Raw genomic sequence first — 14249 nt, 5'->3', positions numbered from 1 at the left:
TTGGTTCTGGTTCGTTTTATCCTCTGTGCTCACAGACATGACCGCTTTAAGATGGCTGTCCATCTGTCTCGTGTCTTCGGTTTCTGTCGCCTCTCGATCCCGAAATGCCACTTTTCTAATGAAAGTTCCCAGATATGTCTTTGTAATTCATACATGTCCCACACACCTGTCTGATTAAAAAGAAAAACATTGTTAGAAAGACTTTTTGAACTTTTATTTGTCTGTCTAGGACATTTATTCACTTAATGTTGTTCATTTTAAGAAAGCACAGGTGTTGAGTTGTGTTACTGAGTATAATTTGCATCGTTAACGAGTCTGTTGAACAGATACTAATGGAGGGTTCAGCTCAACACAGACATTGACCTTGTTTGTGGGCGGGGCTCAGAAATATTGCAATAAGACTTTGTTGCGATATGTGGGGTCCTGGAATGGAGATGAATGGTCGGCTATGAATCTGGGAAACTGGCAATGGTCGGTTATGAACCTGGGAAACTGGCAATGGTCGGTTATGAACCTGGGAAACTGGCAATGGTCGATTATGAACCTGGTAAACTGGCAATGGTCGATTATGAACCTGGTAAACTGGCAATGGTCGATTATGAACCTGGGAAACTGGCAATGGTCGTTATGAACCTGGGAAACTGGCACGGGTCAGTTATGAACCTGGGAAACTGACAATGGTCGGTTATGAACCTGGGAAACTGACAATGGTCGGTTATGAACCTGAGAAACTGGCAATGGTTGGTTATGAACCTGGGAAACTGGCAATGGTCGGTTATGAACCTGGGAAACTGGCAATGGTTGGTTATGAACCTGGGAAACTGGCAATGGTCGATAATGAACCTAGTAAACTGGCAATGGTCGATTATGAACCTGGGAAACTGGCAATGGTCGTTATGAACCTGGGAAACTGGCAATGGTCGGTTATGAACCTGGTTAACTGGCAATGGTCGGTTATGAACCTGGGAAACTGGCAATGGTCGGTTATGAACCTGGGAAACTGGCAATGGTCGTTATGAACCTGGGAAACTGGCAATGGTCGGTTATGAACCTGGGAAACTGGCAAGGGTCGGTTATGAACCTGGGGAACTGGCAATGGTCGGTTATGAACCTGAGAAACTGGCAATGGTCGGTTATGAACCTGGGAAACTGACAATGGTCGGTTATGAACCTGGGAAACTGGCAATGGTTGGTTATGAACCTGGGAAACTGACAATGGTCGGTTATGAACCTGGGAAACTGACAAAGGTCGGTTTTGAACCTGGGAAGCTGACAAAGGTCGGTTATGAACCTGGGAAACTAGCAATGGTCGGTTTTGAACCTGGGAAACTGACAATGGTCAGCTATGAACCTGGGAAACTGGCAATGGTTGATTACGAACCTGGGAAACTGGCAATGGTTGGTTAAGAAATGCACTTCCGGTAGTCTTCTCAGATTTGACTGGACTCCTGTTTTCACCCCAATGGATGTAGTCCCCCTGCTAAAAACCCAAATAGCTTCAGGGGTAAGTGCAATTACTTTGCCCTGCTGATGATTTCGCTCTTTCATCAGCGATTACATACAGTTCAACAGGGTGCCCCAATTCGCATCCTGGAGGGCAAGTTTTCAACAGTTTGTAGACTGTAGTATAACCATGATTTTTTGTTATTATATAATAACAACAACTGCAATTTATTGATCCCTATGGTGAACTAAATGGTTTTCATGAAGAAAATGTAATGCTAGGTCCGCCTTTACTAGTAAGGGGTGTGTGACTGTGGGTTAGGACTCTGTGATCAGAAGGTCACCCATTCCAATCCTGCAGTTGGCAGAGTTCTGCCAAACAACCGGGATGAATGAGGCATTATTATCAGTCGGCTCAATTTAGGATTACAGAAAGGAAGCTCAGGATACAAGGGAGGTGGAACGTCTTGGTCAGGAGGCACAAAGTGCCAGTCAGACACCAATCTGCCTAATCTCATGTTGCGCCAGCAAACTCTACATGCACATGCAGAGTAGCTGTGAATCTCTAATCCCGAATCCTGCAGGAATGTAGCAAGAGGCTACCCACTGTGCCACACAAGGGCATAACTTTGGGTTGAGCATTATGGGCGGGGTTGGTGTCTCCATCCACCCTTTTAAGGGAATCCAGGGGGGAGTATTAGCTAGTTTTCATCTTGTTTGTTTACTAAATCTACAACCACCAAACATGAAAATGGCATGTGCTCGGGATTTTGTTTCAACCAATCAGTTGAGCACTCTGACCCTTTATGCTCAACTGGTTGGTTGAAACAAAATCTTGGTCTGGACTTTTTCCTCTCTGGATCTGAATTAGCCATCTCTGTGTACCACCCACAGAGGAACTACTGACGAAAAACCCTCTTAACAATATTCTTGGACCTCGAACTTCAAACAAACATCAAACATGGAGTCAAAGCCACTGCAGCAGGATTGACTTTCATCAGCCCTACGGGCGGCATGAGCACCGTCAGACTTACAGCCCTGAGTGTCTGACGTGACACAAACTACAGGACAAAAGTCTTTGCGCACACTGAGATTTTCTACATTTGCATGTTACTCACTTGACATTTACTAAAAATACACTCGGTATTCTTTGCTAACAAATGTACAGTATGTTTCCCATTTCAGTACCTTGACTAGCAAGAAAATGTCATATCTTCCATTCATCAAAGTAACCTCCTCCAGCAGTTATAACAGCAGAGAAAATTCAAGGCATTCTTTCTATAAGGGACATTAAATACTGCTCTGTTTCATGGGATGAAATGGATAATTAGGGCATTTAAAGTTAAAGGACAGCCTAGAATTTGACTGCACACAAGCAGGTAATAGGATGTCAGACATGCACTGTCACACACTCTATCCATGTTATAAAGGAAACTTATTTCATTTGACTTATGTTTTCATTTATAGTTGCTCATTCGACTTTTCAGTGCTTAACAAGAATAAAAAAAGTCTGCAGTTTATGAAATAAACAGAACAGTGGTAAAAACCTGTGGTATGCATAAAGTTTTGGATGGTACTGTACAGCATGCCAACTCCCCCCTCCCCACTGCATTTCCCTATTTCAGTTCCACGGAGTTCTGTAGCACTGCGGCTTTTGCTTAAGTGTCTTTCATGCTGGCCGCAGAAGACGTGCCTAATGCACCCGGAAAATGAAACTAAGAGATCGCCCTGCGTGAGTGACACACCCTCCCGCCAGTCTGCCTCAGCAGCCCCACAGGCTCACAGAACTTGTATCTCCTCATTTGTTTCGCTGAAGCAAGTACACTTGTTCGGTTGTGCTGAAGGCACATTTCGGAAGGTATCTGGATTGTTGTTGGGGCTCCGGTGGCGTCGTCACTGTCTCTTGGAGGAAAAAAAACAGGTTTACAAGGTAAGTTTACAGCACAGATATGGGATTTTATTACTGTTATTGTCAGCATGGGTGTCTTTGGGTTACGTGAATATGCCATAATGATGTTACTTATGTTTTCCGTCAAATTATAGCATAATTATTAACTTTGTCACGCTGTCACCACAATAATATGCTTGTTCATTGTCACAAAACTTTTTTTAAACATTGGCTTTGATCATGTAAACATCCCTTTCTATAGAAACTAATATGATGCTGTATAATGGTGATGGTCAGGACAAAAACCCAAGTGTCCTCCCCAAACTTCCACACAAAGAAAAGGTGTAGAGGTTACTAGTTCCACCTTAACAAGTAGCCATTCTTTTGTATAATTACAGAATGCTATCAGTCCATGGGAGAGCTATGTAACACCAGTTTAATATGGACACATTGTAAGGTCAGATAATCTCATGTCTAGTGTAACATTTTTCAGTTTGTCACTCTCATTCCATACGTCATTCCGTTTATTTAATCATTTGCAATTTTAAGATTAAAATCTATATCTATTGATATTGGGCCGAGCTTCTGAAAGCACCTTTGTTGTGTGATTTCTTTTACCTGATCTCACAGAGGAGCATGCCTCTGTTAACTGTGCCATACCTGCGTTTCAGCGGCCAAATGAGTCACCCTCACCCCAATCTCCTGCATGATCTCATTTCTGAACTACCACTTCATACAGAGCGTAGTGATATACTCTGAAATGAAATGAAAGCTCTTCAAATGCTCATTTTTGTTCATCCAGCTACATTTGTCCAGGCCTGCCTGAACACATCAAAAGTAAAGGCACATTGTAAATCTCTGGATTCTTAAAAATCTTTTAAGTCCTTCAAGCAATTACGTTAACTGTGCCAAATTAAACACGGTAGTAGTATACACTATATGGACAAAAGTATTGGGACACCGGCCTGTCCAATATCTCACTCTGAATCAAAGGGTATTAAGATGAAGTTGCCTAACCCTGAGTTCCCATAAGAGTACAGGATGTACTCTTCTGGGAAGGCTTTCCGTTAGATGCTGGAACATAGCCGGTGGGATTTGGTGCTATTCAGGTTGGGTATTGATGTTGGGTGGCCAGGTTCCTTTCTGTGAGCTTGCGTGCCCCCCCCCCCTGCAGCTGAACTTGCTCCCAGATGTTTCCACTTCACAGTCACTTCACTTGCAGTTGACCAAGGCAGCTCTAGCAGGACACAAATGTGGAGAACCGGCTTGTTGGAAAGGAGTCCAATGTTGTCTACTGACGGTGCCAGGTTGACTAACCTCTTTTGCTTCCTGCTGCCATTGTGTGATGCTGTCGATTGCCTGGCTGTGTGCTTAGTTATACACCTGTATGTCAGTAATGGACATGGTTTCCTGTAATTACTGTGGCTGTTGCAATGTTTCTGCTCATCTTGTGCATACTTAGGTCCTCACCCTTCAAGATTCTAGTCAGTGCGGATTTATTCTACAGCTAAACCATGGCCATTGTATTTTAACTGTGATATGTTTGTTACAGGAAATGATTCAGAGGAAGGAGATAAGATTCCTTTGCCAGCCAAAACGAGGAATGTCCTTCATCTGTGTAGCTGGAATTAGTGCTGCAGTGCTTGTGGCTGTTTTGCTGCACTTTGGAGAGGACGGGATCTACAAACAGGCCACTATGTTAGGCCTCGGTCTGTCCCTGGGGGCTACGCTCACTCAGCTGTGTCTTTTTGCAGAAGAGTGGCTTCACCATTCAGCTTCAAGGTGAGCTGGAGTGTGTGCATTTGAGAGATTGTTATTTCCATTGAGAATAATATTTTAGGAGCGTGGGAGTCGATCATGCACGCCATCCAAGAATCCAATATAGTGCACAGAACTGGTTCAACTGGTAATTCTCTAAAATATATTCTTATGCAAAAAATAATAATGCACTTTATCCAAGATTGATATCCATCTATTAACTGTACTTTTTTATCCATCACATTGGTACAGTGAGCAGACTGTAGGATATAAGATGTCGAAAGGTGGACATTTCGGGTCCAGAAAGCAAAAATCCAGCCCAAAATTTTGTTTCGACCGAGCAGCTGAGTCCTCTGTGACCGAGACTCTGCATACTCAACTGGTTGGTTGAACCAAAATCTTGGTTTGGATTTTTCTGGACCTGAAATATCCACACGCTGTGGGGAATTTAGAAAAAAAATTCACATAAACAACTGTGGGATGAAGGAAAATAAAAACCGGTAAGAGCGTGAAGAGCTCATAGGACTCAAATCCACAACACATTGTTGTTAATATTAGTCATGTAAAACACAACTGTAAAACAGGTTAGGTTTGCATGACAGCTGGGGGCCTGGAAAATCATTATTAAGTGTTAGCAAGCACATGCAATTTTCATGTTTGGTGGTTGTAGATTTAGTAAACAAACAAGAGAAATGTGTTCAAAAAGTCTTGTGTGCATGAATATTATGAATACGCACATTGTATGCACTTCAGAAATGTAGGGTGAATGAAAAAGTATTTAAGCCTGTCATAGAAATTTACATCAAAATAGTGAGAGGCTTTGCAAAACTTGCGGCCAAATGTTTTACTATTGATTTTACTATTTGATCATACACAATCCCTTTTTAAGGATGCTAATGTGAAGCCGTATAATATGCTAGCCCACAGTATTGTGTAATAATTCATATTTTGTTAAAGATAAACAATTGCGGAATAACTTGGGGGGACTAATGGTCAGGACTTCATACAAAAACCACTTCAGTCACAAATGCAACTTGACGCTGAAGGTTGGATCAATCGGTTTGGATTCATGTGACAAGCAGGTATAGATGATAAATGGATGGATGCATGGATGGTGAGTGAGTGAGTGAGTGAGTGAGTGAGTGAATGAGTGATAAACCCATGGGCAGGTCACTAAGGGATGCCACCTTATCTGCAGGTACAGAGGCAGCCTTTCCAAAATGTGCAAAGTCTTCTTCAACTATGCCCCCTTGAGTGCCCTGGGGTTTTTCGCATTGACAACTGGATGTGCCCAGTTTGAAGCGCGTCAGTGGATCAGTATGGTGATGGCCTCCATGTTCTTCGTCCTGCTTAAATTCTGTGACATACTGGTAAGCACTCTCACAACCTGGGTTATTTACACTATCTATACCAGTGTTTCCCAATCTGATCCTTGGGGACCTGCAGACAGTCCATATGTTTGCTCCCTCCCAGCTCCCGGAGCAAAAACATGGACTGTTACGGCAGTGGGCTAAGAGGGAGCAAAAATGTGGACTGTCATGTGGACTATCTGGCAGGGGGCTGGGAGGGAGCAAAAACATGCAATGCCTCTGGGTCCCTGAGGACCGGTTTGGGAAACACTGATCTATAATATCTACATTCCTCAGTGAGATTGTTTATCATTAATCTAAAACAGTACAAATACATTATAATAATATTGGATTTGACTGATTTCCTGACGTCAGGTTCTGCTTCTGGGAGAAATTAGTGATGAGGCGCAATGGTTTTATTTGTTAAGTGCTTTTATTTGTTACCCATACTCACAAAAGGCAGGTCTGCATAGCAACTTCACATCCACATTTCATCCACATCCTTTTCTTATTGTGTCTGCTGTCAGCCAGCCTGGCTTCTGCTTGATTGTTTCACTAGCTGGACTATCTCTCTGTTGACTTTCCACTCTATGTGACTGTCTGGTCATAATGCCTCACAGCATTCTTAGAACCATAACAAACACAGTCTCAGAAATTTCAACAATTCTATATTTTGTATAAAATACTGGAATGATAGTTCTGATCCTTCATTATTTTGTTGGATTTTCCGGCCAGATATCGCCAAACACAGCTGAACAAGAAAACACAGTTAAGCTTAAGTAAAACTATGCAATAGAAATGTATGTTTAGATTCCTTTCTGGCTTGTTTCGAGGTCACTAAATTATTTACTGTCAGTTTAAAGGGGAAATCCTGGATAAATGTAGATTACAAACCACAGAACAGGAAGTGGTAGAGCGATGCCCCGTGAGACGTAAGATTTGAGTAATCAATTTAAATGTTCACTTTTTTTTCTACTATTACTACTACAGTTTTACCATTACTTTACTTCAAGAGAAGAGACGCCCAGGTTTTTGGTGAGGAAACGTCACAGCTTCAAACAACAGTAAAATAGCACAAAACCACTCCAGCAGTCTTGAGTTTTATCAGTTTGTATAAGCTGAGTAAAGGCCTTTTATGGCAAAGTGATCACATACATACTTTTATTGTACTTTGAGTTCAGTGCGATATTAGTGACATTTACTCGCATAAATATGTTTTGGGTTAATGACTAGACTGTAACCCAGCCATTAGGTGAGACTAAAAGGCAGGAACTAGTTTAATATGCATATTAAACTAATTCAACAAAAACGTTTTTAAGAAATTAATCTTAAAATATATAATATTATATACAAAACTGGAAATCCCAAGAAATACCATCTTTTTGTTTCATTAAAAAAAATCATCATTATCAGTTTCATATACTGCTGCTGCAAGACTTGTCTCTCTACAATGGAAATTCCCCAAATACACAACATTTCTGTAGTTCCATGTTACCAAGAACTAATCAGCCAGCACTAAAATTTACGGAATTACTTGGTTACATTTAATTGTCAAAGTTCTCAAAAGAAGGAAAATGTAATGTGAAGAAATAATCAGATATTAACCAAACTAAAACTGATACACACCTTTACTTTTCTATAGGGATTATGCTTCATTCAGACAAGAAAAACAGCCAAATGATTAAGTATATTTTTCTGTAGTTTGCTGAAGCATAAAAACATTCAATGTCAATTCAATTCAATTTTATTTGTATAGCGGATTTTCACATCATTACGTTTTTTTCAAAGTGCTTTACATTATCCCTGCCCAAAGCCCCCAGTGTGCAAGCCAGAGGCAACAGTGGCAAGGAAAAACTCCCTAGTAGGAAAAAACCCTGGGAGGAACCAGACTCAAAGGGGGAGCCCATCCTCCAGGGGCCGGCAGAGGAAGTCAAATGAACAAGATGACAAAATCCTAATTTCCCTTGTCCAAATTTTAACATTTGAGTCTCAGTGCTGGAGGGCAGACAGGTGCTGGTGCTGCTTCTGATGGCAGGATGAACAGTGAAACAGCAGCAGGGAAGGAAGGAGAGACGTTACAGGGACATGGGAGGGCAGGCCAGAAAGATGCCACAGGGACATGGGAGGGCAGGCCGGGAAGACGCCACAGAGACATGGGAGGGCAGGCCAGAAAGATGCCACGGGGACATGGGAGGGCAGGCCGGGAAGACGCCACAGGGACATGGGAGGGCAGGCCAGAAAGATGCCACAGGGACATGGGAGGGCAGGCCAGAAAGATGCCACAGGGACATGGGAGGGCAGGCCGGGAAGACGCCACAGAGACATGGGAGGGCAGGCCAGAAAGATGCCACGGGGACATGGGAGGGCAGGCCGGGAAGACGCCACAGGGACATGGGAGGGCAGGCCAGAAAGATGCCACAGGGACATGGGAGGGCAGGCCAGAAAGACGTCATAGGGACATGGGAGGGCAGGCCGGAAAGACGCCACAGGTACAAGGGAGGGCAGGCCGGAAAGATGCCACAGGGACATGGGAGGGCAGGCCGGAAAGACGCCACAGGGATAAGGGAAGTCAGGCCGGAAAGACGCCACAGGGACAAAGGAGGGCAGGCCGGAAAGACACCACAGGGACATGGGAGGGCAGGCTGGAAAGACGCCAACTGGGGGTGAGCAATTAGGTAAAGCTAGAACTAGAGTCCCTATAGGCTAGACTAAACAAGCGTTATTTTGTCTAGACTTGAATATTGAGAGTGAGCCTGAATCTCGCACATCTGTTGGAAGACCATTCCACAGCTGTGGAGCTCTATAGGAGAAAGTTATGTTTACCATAAGGCAATTTTTTTGTCATCCAACATCGGATGTCTAGTAGATGGTTTTCTAACCCAAAGAGCTGTGATACATCATACATATATATATACAGCACATATTTGACTTTAGTGGGCATATAAGATTCATTGTTCACATGAACAAACTGATAACGATCAGTTAAGTAAAACTGAAACTAAGGGAGCTTCCCTTTAATGCCAACCACAGATTCCAGCGGGTCCAAGAGAATATTATGGTCCACAGTACTGAATGCTGCAATTAGATCTAGTAACACAAAGTAAGACACGCAGCCATGATCAGAAGCCATAAGCAAATCATTCATTTCTTTGACTAGGGCTGTTCCTGTCCTATGGTTTGGCCTGAAGCCAAACTGATATAATTCATTAGCATTATTTTTCTGTAGGAAGGAAGACAGCTGATGACTAACTTTTTCCCAGATCTTTGCAATGAAAGGAAGATTTCACTTGGTCTATAGTTTTCAAGATGACTAGATTTGGTTTCTTTAGAACAGGTCTAATAACAGCTATTTTAAAAGGTTTTGGAACATATCCAAGCCTAAGCAACGAGTTTAACAAGTCTGACAGGGTAGTGCTAATCAGTGGTGCAATCTCCTTGAGGAGTTTTGTAGGAACTGGGTCTACAAGGCTAGTAGAAGATTTGCAGGAGGAAATTAAGTTCAAAAGTTTGTATTGTTTTATAGGAAAGAATGATTCAAAGGTGCCCATTGCTTCCGGGATAGGCTCCGGACACCCCTCGACCCAGTAGGATAAGCGGTATGGAAAAAGGATGGATGGATGGATGGTATCTGCCAGACTTTTAATGAAGACAACACTCCTAAGCAGGCGTGAGAGGGAACAATTTTCAGCCCAGGAGGTTTATGCCAGTTCCAGCCCATTATGTCTTTGTTCTGGGGAAACTGTAATAAATGATGCTGCAGTTCAAGTCCCAATAAATGTATTAAGACCCGCTGACATTTCAAGAAGAAAATTATAAATAGCATATTGAAGTGTTTAAGCAGTCTGACTTTTTCAGCCCGTCTGATATCTTTCTGCCGTCTATCGTTTGAGAAACTTCCAGTGATTAGCAATAGCAAGCGATTAGTTGAGGCACCTCCGCAACTGCGCACTGCGTTCAAGCGATCACACAGACGCACTTACCGCATACTTGCATGTTTTTCTAAATTGTAAATTGTAGTCTATCGTGTATGTGGGAAAACTCGCTGGTTAACATTCTAAAGTGTTGCTATAGAATTTTAAACAAAATTATTTTGTTTCCAACCGCCTCAATTTTAAACTTGTCAAATTATTTTGTTTCTGAATGGCCCAACAGCTAAATGGCCCACTGGGAATTCTTCCGAGTCTCCCGATTGGCCACTCCAGGCTAAAATCTCCCGATTGGTCACTCCGGGCCCAAATCTCCGGATTGGCCACTCCAGGCCTGAATCTCCCGATTGGCCACTCTGGGCCTGCTCCTAAGAGCTTCTGGGACTTGTGAGTTTAACACTGAAGAATTATTTGTTAACCTACACATGGATTCAAACAGGAATTTAGGATTGTTTTTGTTCTCTCTATTAGTCTGGAGAGGTACACAGACCTTGCAATCACTAGGTCTTGTCTGTGCCTACAGGCTCTCTGTCCAGGTGGATCTGAAAACTTCTAGTTAAGTTGAGCGCCATTTGCGCTCTAGCTTACGTAATACCTGTTTCAGTTCATGCGTATGATCAGAGTACCAGGGGCCAGGTTTCTTACCTCTATGCTTTGTCATTTCATGTGGAGTGCTGTGAAACGATACATAAGACTCAATAACATGAACCCCGGGCGATGACTCTACGCGACTAGCAGGCAGTCGATTATGCCGGTTAGTCTGCCACATGGACTTGGCTCTGGTTAGTTAGCGATTGGCCTCGAGACTAAGAACTATCCTTTTGGACAGGAAGTTGGCACCAATCCACTAGGGGTGAATACCGTCCCTCTTCAAAAGCCAAGGCCAACCCCGAAATGTCCACCATTTGTCCATGTAACCCACACATAGATGGAAACCTGTTTCCTGGTCAGAATTCCTAATGAACCATCTGTGACCACAGCAGCCAATCTGAGCATTCTTTAAGACAGCCTACACACTCCACAGCAGCCAATCCCATCTTTACCGTCACAGTCTACACACTCCACAGCAGCCAATCCCATCTTTACCTTCACAGTCTACATGTTCCAGAGCAGCCAATCCCGTCAGCAGCCAATACCATCTTTACCTTCACCGTCTACACTCTCCACAGCAGCACATCTTAACATTTTTTCACATTGATTTTTCAAACTCCACATTATTTCCTGCATTATTTTATCATATGTTATCTTATTATCTCCTGCATTATATCATCTGTCTGTCCTGTGCCTTTCTTCAGAGCCCCACGCAGGTAGAGGTCACCCACATCTGTGAGAACCGGAAGATGAACGTAGCTCATGGACTTGCCTGGTCCTTCTACGTGGGGTACCTGAAGCTGGTACTTCCTAGTATGTTTTTTACTCCTTCTAATAAATATCTGTCCTCAAATCCTAGACTGGATGAGTTGCCAGAAGACTTATGGATAAATATACATTGTACTTTTTGCTACCCCCAAATTTTAACCGTCTACTTTCCCATGGATACATTGACAAGACATGCGTTAAATTCTCCTTTAACCTGGAGCTACCTGCCTTTGCAGCACTATAACTAAGGGGGACCCATCTTTTTGTCCAAAAGTAAACACGGTCATCCAAGTGGGGACAAACTAGAGCGTTATAAATTAATCACGTCCTCGACATTAATTTGCTTGCTGAGATTCATTAGCGGTCAGCTTCAGAAGTTTTTTTCTCCAGGGACAGAAGGTTAATTTCACTTCACCCTATAGTCACGTGACCAGAATTCCCTTCTTATTTTGTGTGTGTGTGTGTGTGTGTGTGTGTGTGTGCGTGTGTGTGTGTGTGTGTGTGTGTGTGTGTGTGTGGTCCATTTTTTCAATCCCCACAAGGGGAAATTCAATTTTATATATTTTTTGGACTGCAATAAAAAACTAAAAATGCCAAAAAGTCTTGTATTTTGTTTGGTTACTTGTGTTTAAGGTTAGGGCTGGGTGGGGGTTAAGGGTGTCGTGATTGGGATTAGGGATTTTCCCATAGAAATGAATGGACGATCCCCATTTAGATAGGTAGACCAGCTTGTATGTGTGTGTGTGTGTGTGTGTGTGTGTGTGTGTCTGTATGACAGATGTTGACATATCTTAAGTGAAAGACCCAAATTACACTGAAAGTGCTGAAAATGATCGGACCTATTCGTAGTCACATGTGCTCATTTCTTTACTGGATGAACATTTACCGAATAAATATTTCTTTGCTCAGAACTACAGACTTCCATAGAGAGTTACCGCTGTCGACAAAAGAACAACAATATTCTGGTGCACAGAGATTCCTGGAAAATTTATATCTTGGTGCCAGTGAGTGCCTACATCCCTGACCAGCTGGAAGACATGGACCAACGCATCACGTTTTATGACAATTTGACTGAAACGACCATGGACAGAGCTGGGGTCAGAAGCAGAGTTTATAAGCACAGCATGTATGCTGTGTATGACAGCCAGAAACGGGTGAGCTAAGACAAAGCAAGACCTCCCTTTTATATTCAAACTGTTTGATTGAAGGAAGTCGCTATTATGCGAAGGTATTAGGACTTCAAAAGAAAAGCTAATGAAGCAAGATATTCTAGTACAATAGCACCACCCTGTGGCTGAATCTGTGAACTGCTAATTGAATTGTTTCTTCTGAATGACTGATTTTGCCTGGGGTTCGTATATGACATCATAAAGGTGTGCGTTTCTGTTCCAGCCTCACTACTGCCTGGTTGAGTACGCCACTCCACTGCAGACCCTATTTCAGATGTCCAATGACAGCAATGCAGGATTTGGGGAGGAAGACAGGTATCAACAAGTACTTGTATTCTACCAAACCCTGAAGAACATCTTGGAGAATTCTACTGAATGTTGGAACCGTTACCAGCTCATCCTACTAGATGGCAAGTCAAGTTTAGCCCTCAGATTCAGATGGTGCCTTCAATAAAGATTAATTTAGTGTCTCGAATACTATAAAATAGCAAGGATGTGTAGTAGTGTTGGAGATTTGAGGATATAATCACTGTGGGTTAAAATTCTTGGGAAATTATTGTCCTGCTCTTGGAAGTTCATGATTTCTTTCAGAAAAATGCCAGCTGAGCAGTTGCAGCTTTTCTACTTAATTCTTCTGAGAAAGATTACAGGGCAAATGCCAATTGCAGTGCAACTGCAAATGGTTAAACAAAATGGTGAGATGTGCTTGGGGACAGGGTACAGCCAGGACGTCAATGATCGATCTCACCCCAGCGATTCCTTACTTCCTGCAGATGGGTGTGACCAGGCCGCGGAGAAGGATCCTCACTTTTTGTCCAAGGAGATATTAAAGCACTTGCAGCAGCCAGACAACGAAGTTGAAAATTTGTCCCGAATTCCAACTCTCATGATTAGCGATGACAGTGACATGCCGAGGACTCTTAAGAATCCCACTGAGAACACTTACCTATGTCCAGAACAATGAAAATGAAACAACTTTGGTCTCTATGGCTGTAAAAACTGTAAATAAATGACTTATAATAGTGTCACACAATGGCTGAGTAGTTAGCATTGTGGCATCACACCTCATGTGCCAGCTCTCCAGAGGCTGACCACTGAGATCTCTGCCTACTGCAGTTTCCCCCCGCAGTGCACAAACATGCAGTCTGGGTGAACTGGAGTCTCTGAGTATGTGAGTGAGACAATTCCCTGTTATGAACTGGCAGCCAGTCCAGCATTCGCCTTACCTCATTCCCTCTGCTTCCCAGGACGGATTTTAGGGCAACCAAAACCTTAAGCCGGATAAACCTTTATGGGAAATGGATGGATGGATGGATGGATGGAAATGGATGATCGTCTAAGACAGCCCCTGTAACAA

The 14249-nt window shown here is 42.9% G+C and overlaps 1 protein-coding gene across 1 annotated transcript; it reads left to right on the top strand.

Annotated features, from left to right (window-relative positions):
• Nucleotides 1-3187: 3187 nt before the first annotated feature.
• sting1 (stimulator of interferon response cGAMP interactor 1) lies at nt 3188-13925 on the top strand. Its single transcript, XM_049028143.1, has 7 exons — nt 3188-3373; nt 4884-5113; nt 6288-6459; nt 11660-11768; nt 12633-12877; nt 13116-13302; nt 13666-13925. Exons 2-7 carry the CDS (start codon nt 4887-4889, stop codon nt 13854-13856), a joined length of 1131 nt encoding a protein of 376 aa, XP_048884100.1. The 5' UTR covers nt 3188-3373; nt 4884-4886; the 3' UTR covers nt 13857-13925.
• The last annotated feature ends 324 nt before the right edge of the window (nt 13926-14249 follow it).

Source organism: Brienomyrus brachyistius, chromosome 10 (assembly GCF_023856365.1).
Source record: "Brienomyrus brachyistius isolate T26 chromosome 10, BBRACH_0.4, whole genome shotgun sequence".
Taxonomy (NCBI): Eukaryota; Metazoa; Chordata; class Actinopteri; order Osteoglossiformes; family Mormyridae; genus Brienomyrus; species Brienomyrus brachyistius.
Note: the sequence above shows the minus strand (reverse complement) of the source record. Positions and strands in the feature narration are given on the sequence as shown.

Bases quoted from the DNA above. Each gene is read 5' to 3' on its own strand.
- sting1 (XM_049028143.1), top strand. From the start codon at position 4,887: ATGATTCAGAGGAAGGAGATAAGATTCCTTTGCCAGCCAAAACGAGGA. The intron at 6,460-11,659 runs GTAAGCACTCTC...GCCTTTCTTCAG, and splicing joins TTAAATTCTGTGACATACTG to AGCCCCACGCAGGTAGAGGT. The intron at 11,769-12,632 runs GTATGTTTTTTA...TTCTTTGCTCAG, and splicing joins CCTGAAGCTGGTACTTCCTA to AACTACAGACTTCCATAGAG.